This window comes from Sinocyclocheilus anshuiensis, unplaced genomic scaffold, assembly GCF_001515605.1.
Source record: "Sinocyclocheilus anshuiensis isolate Anshui unplaced genomic scaffold, SAMN03320099.WGS_v1.1 scaffold76, whole genome shotgun sequence".
NCBI classification, from domain to species: Eukaryota; Metazoa; Chordata; class Actinopteri; order Cypriniformes; family Cyprinidae; genus Sinocyclocheilus; species Sinocyclocheilus anshuiensis.
In genome coordinates, this window is record NW_015557067.1 from 139,018 (window position 1) to 143,043 (window position 4,026).

Here is a 4,026-nt window from a genome sequence, read left to right on the forward strand (position 1 = left end):
ATGCAACGCAATGCGTAAAAAGACAGTATAAGTCATTATAATCTGTAATTATGTCCCCACTGGATGCAACAAATGCCTCGTTTATAATGGGTTTTAATGTTTTTTGTCTCGTCGCTCCAGCCGGACAGGGCATCACAATATGGTAAGGGGTGTAACATTTCCGTCACACGCTTGAGGTATTCGGCCAATCACAACGCACTGGATAGCTGGTCAATCAGAGCACACCTCGCTTTTCAGACTGATGAGATTTGTAAAAATTGATGCGTTTCAGAAAGGCGGGGCATAGAGGATAAAACAATAATGTACAGTATGTGGAGAATAATGTGTTTTTTGAACCTTAAACTGCATAAACACATTTCATTACACCAAATACACAAAATAATGTTCTTTTTAGCAGCATCATATGACCCCTTTTAGCATTTGCTGGCTTGCCAAGCTTCCAGGCTTTGATAATGTGAATGAATGTGAAGTCTTTAAAAAATGTTTTTAGGTTAGAGAATCTCGCCTACGTATTCTTGGTGAAAAAGTTTGTCTGTTGCTCCCCTGCTGTTAGCTGTAAAGTTGTGTAAACCCCTTTCAAGCACTGCAGACAGTGTTCCGGTGAAGAGCCTGGTGTAGGGCTTTTATTTACATCCCCTATAAAAGCCTGTGGTGCTCAGTGTGGAACCTGCCAACAGACAGAATGTGAATAACTGTCTCAGTGCGAGAGCCAGCATGCCCGTGTATTCACTTTTAATGCAGGTAACAGAGAGATACACAGATGCTGCTGCAGCTTCAGTTTGTGCTAACAACAAGCAGAAAAAAATGGACAGATTCCATGCTTTCTCAAGTGAAAAATGGCTGAGAGTTTTAAAAACACGCATATATAGTCTTGAATAAAGCAAAACAAAAATGTGTGTGTGCATATCTCTCTCTATAGAGAGAGAGTTACATTTTTTAAATGTTATTTTGAACCTTTATATTTTTATCAAAGAATCATGAAAAAAAGTATCACGGTTTACACAGAAAATATTAAGCAGCACAAATGTTTTCAACATTGATATTAACAAGAAATGTAGCATATTAGAATGATTTCTGAAGGATCACGTGACACTATAGACAAGAGTAATGGCTGCTGAAATTCAGCTTTGTCATCACAGGAATAAATTAAATTTAAAATGTATTCAAATAGAAAAAAAGTGATTTAAATTGTAGTAATATGCAACAATTTTACTGTTTTTACTGTATTTTGATCAAATAAATGGCACTGGTGAGAATAACAGACTTCTTTTAAAAACATGAAAATTAAAACAAAAAAAATCTTTTTTATTCTTACCTCAAATGTAAAAGTTATTTTAGTCATAGGGTGGCCATATGTGCCATTTATACGGGACACGTCCTAGCCAGGATTTTTATATTGCCTAAAACATCCAAAGTAGTTTGACCAATAACATGCAGGTATTGTACATAATCAACCAATCGTGGCGCGTTGCGTGTGAGAAGGTGAGAGCGATCAAAGCGATGCAAATATTCGCACGTGTTTGTTCGTTCGTTCAACTTGAAGCTGCGCACCGATTATTGTATGACATCAAAGTACCGCAAGAGCGATTTAAAAGCATAAAGAGCCATCTGCTCTGCTCTCTATAGCTCTCGTGAAATAACGCCATACAACGATCGCTCTGCACAGAGCAAAACCTGGATATTTAAGGTAATATAGAAGTCCTGGCAAGGGTGCGTCCCGTAAAAATGGTCCGTATGGTCACCCTATTTAGTCAGTTTGAGTATGGATTGTTGAATCAAAGCTAAAAAAAAAACACTCCTGAACAGTAGTGTTTTCATGCAAATAAATATTCTTTCATGCCGATTTGGAGCATTTGCTGTTATGACAGTTGCATGTTCCAGTAATGCACATGACACTGTCTGCCTATTACTATGCAAATGGGGTGCCTTTTTCTTCCTGAGCTGTATTTCATTAGTAGACTGATCTGACAGGTCAGACAGGGCTGTTTTAGATGCTGGCTCCCCTCCAGAATTCATTCCTTCACCATGGTGATTTTCTCTATACTGTATTTTTGTTTTTTTGTTGGTTTTTTCCACCACCATCGAAGTGAAATGTTAATAAACCATGCTGCGCCCCGAGAATGATTATTATATGGAGGTGTATGAATTAGGGCCGGCTTGTCAAGTTTGTCAGGGTGCTGAATTAGAGAGAGCGGTGTGAGCCATAAAGTGCCACTTCATCTGTCAGTGCCGGCTTTGTCTGAGCTCAATTAGCATGTAGATTTCTGAAAGCTTTATGAGCACGCTGGGACTGAAGGACCTCTCAAAACTTTGATTTATGATCTGAACTCCATCGCTGTTGCCCACGGCATTGGGGCGGCCCATGCCGGTCCTTTTGTTTTCAAATAATGTTTTTACAGTTTGGCAAGATCTAGTGCAGTAAGTGACAAGATTTGTATTTCACACATCATTGTTCTGAAGAGGCTTTCACATGTTTGTTAAGTGATATACAATATGTGGATTATACAGTGATGCACTGATCAAGCATTTGATGTAAAGCATAAGTAGATACAGTAGTGTTTGGCTGCCTCTCTCTCAATCTCACTCTCTCTCTCATTCTTTCTTTTCTGTAGCTGTAAGCAGAAGCTGTATCTTGAAAACCTCCCAAACACCAGTATTATCATCCCATTCCATAACGAAGGTTGGTCCTCTCTGCTTAGAACCATCCACAGCATCACCAACCGCACACCCGACCACCTGATTGCAGAGATCATACTGGTAGATGACTACAGTGACAAAGGTAAGTCGCAGAGCTGCTCTCTCTCTCTCTCTCTCTCTCTCTCAGAGCATGTGCTTGACATCAGGGCAGTTTCTGGTGTCGTTCTGCATTAGTTGCTCAAAATGAATTTTGAATGGAGCTTTGACAGCACTGGGTGCTTAAGTGCAACAAAAAAATTTTTTTTTGGTCACTTAGAGAGGTCGACGTGACTTTGTCATTCACTGGAAACAGAATGACCATTGAATGTTTACACAATTACAATGAAACTGTTATTGAAACTGGTTTGGTCTGCTAAGAGTGTATATACTTCTATCACAGTAGAGTTCACATTTTTTATTTATTTATTTTATTGTTTGTATGTTTGTTTGTTTGTTGGACTTCTTTGTCTTGGTAAGGCTAATTTAACTCTTTCCCCATATTTTACATGGACCTAACATCACCTTTTTTTCCCCCTCACAAATCTCTAGCAAGTTTCTCACTGACAACTATTGCTTGTCCACTTCATTCTGAAGAAAAGGGGGGAAATTATTTAGGGCAAAATTATATATTATAAATCATGCCACATAGGAACAGTTGTAATTTTTGGAAAAGAATATATTAACAAATTATTTTGTTAATTTGTATAATGTGTATGTGTATATATGTCTTTGCCTTATTAGTCTTATTGTCCATGAAAAGTAGAAAGCAGAACACATTCCACTCATTGTAAGATTTTTGGTAGTGGAATGCTGTAAGATCCATCAGAATCACGTCTTGGCTTGGAGGCACATGGATAGCACACTGTTGAGCACTATAGAGCCAAATACTGTGCCTTTTGGAACAGCAACCCAATACCTCACACAATTAATCAGTGAGACCATCCCAACATACAATGCCCCTCTGTACTACATGACATCTCAGCCAATAGCATTCCATCTCACAGCTGGGCATGCATCACTCCTGTAGTGGAATAACGGGAGAGCACAATATTGAGTGTGTACTTCGCTCTGGCCTGTTCTGTTCCCATTACAATACTCATGTCCAGCTGAAATGAGCTGTCATTAGACTGAGAGGCATCTTGCATTGTTTTGCTTATGATGATAAACAAGGTATTTTTTTTTTAAATAACACAGATGTGTTGTCTGTGTTGGCATGATTATATATTGTAATGCAGTGTTGTTAGTCAATGTAAGGCCAGTTGGCATGGATACTGTACATCTGCAGGGTTAGTTGTGTGTGTGTGTGTGTGTGTGTGTGTGTGTGTGTGTGTGTGTGTGTGTGTGTGTGTG

At 38.8% G+C, this 4,026-nt stretch overlaps 1 protein-coding gene across 1 annotated transcript in view; it reads left to right on the forward strand.

Annotated features, from left to right (window-relative positions):
* The window catches only part of LOC107676688 (polypeptide N-acetylgalactosaminyltransferase-like 6), a 210,147-nt gene that overhangs the window by 59,554 nt on the left and 146,567 nt on the right, over positions 1-4,026 (forward strand). The window contains exon 5 of the mRNA XM_016471327.1: positions 2,613-2,779. Within this exon, the coding sequence (XP_016326813.1) occupies positions 2,613-2,779 (167 nt within the window). The remainder of the gene's footprint in view (positions 1-2,612; positions 2,780-4,026) is intronic.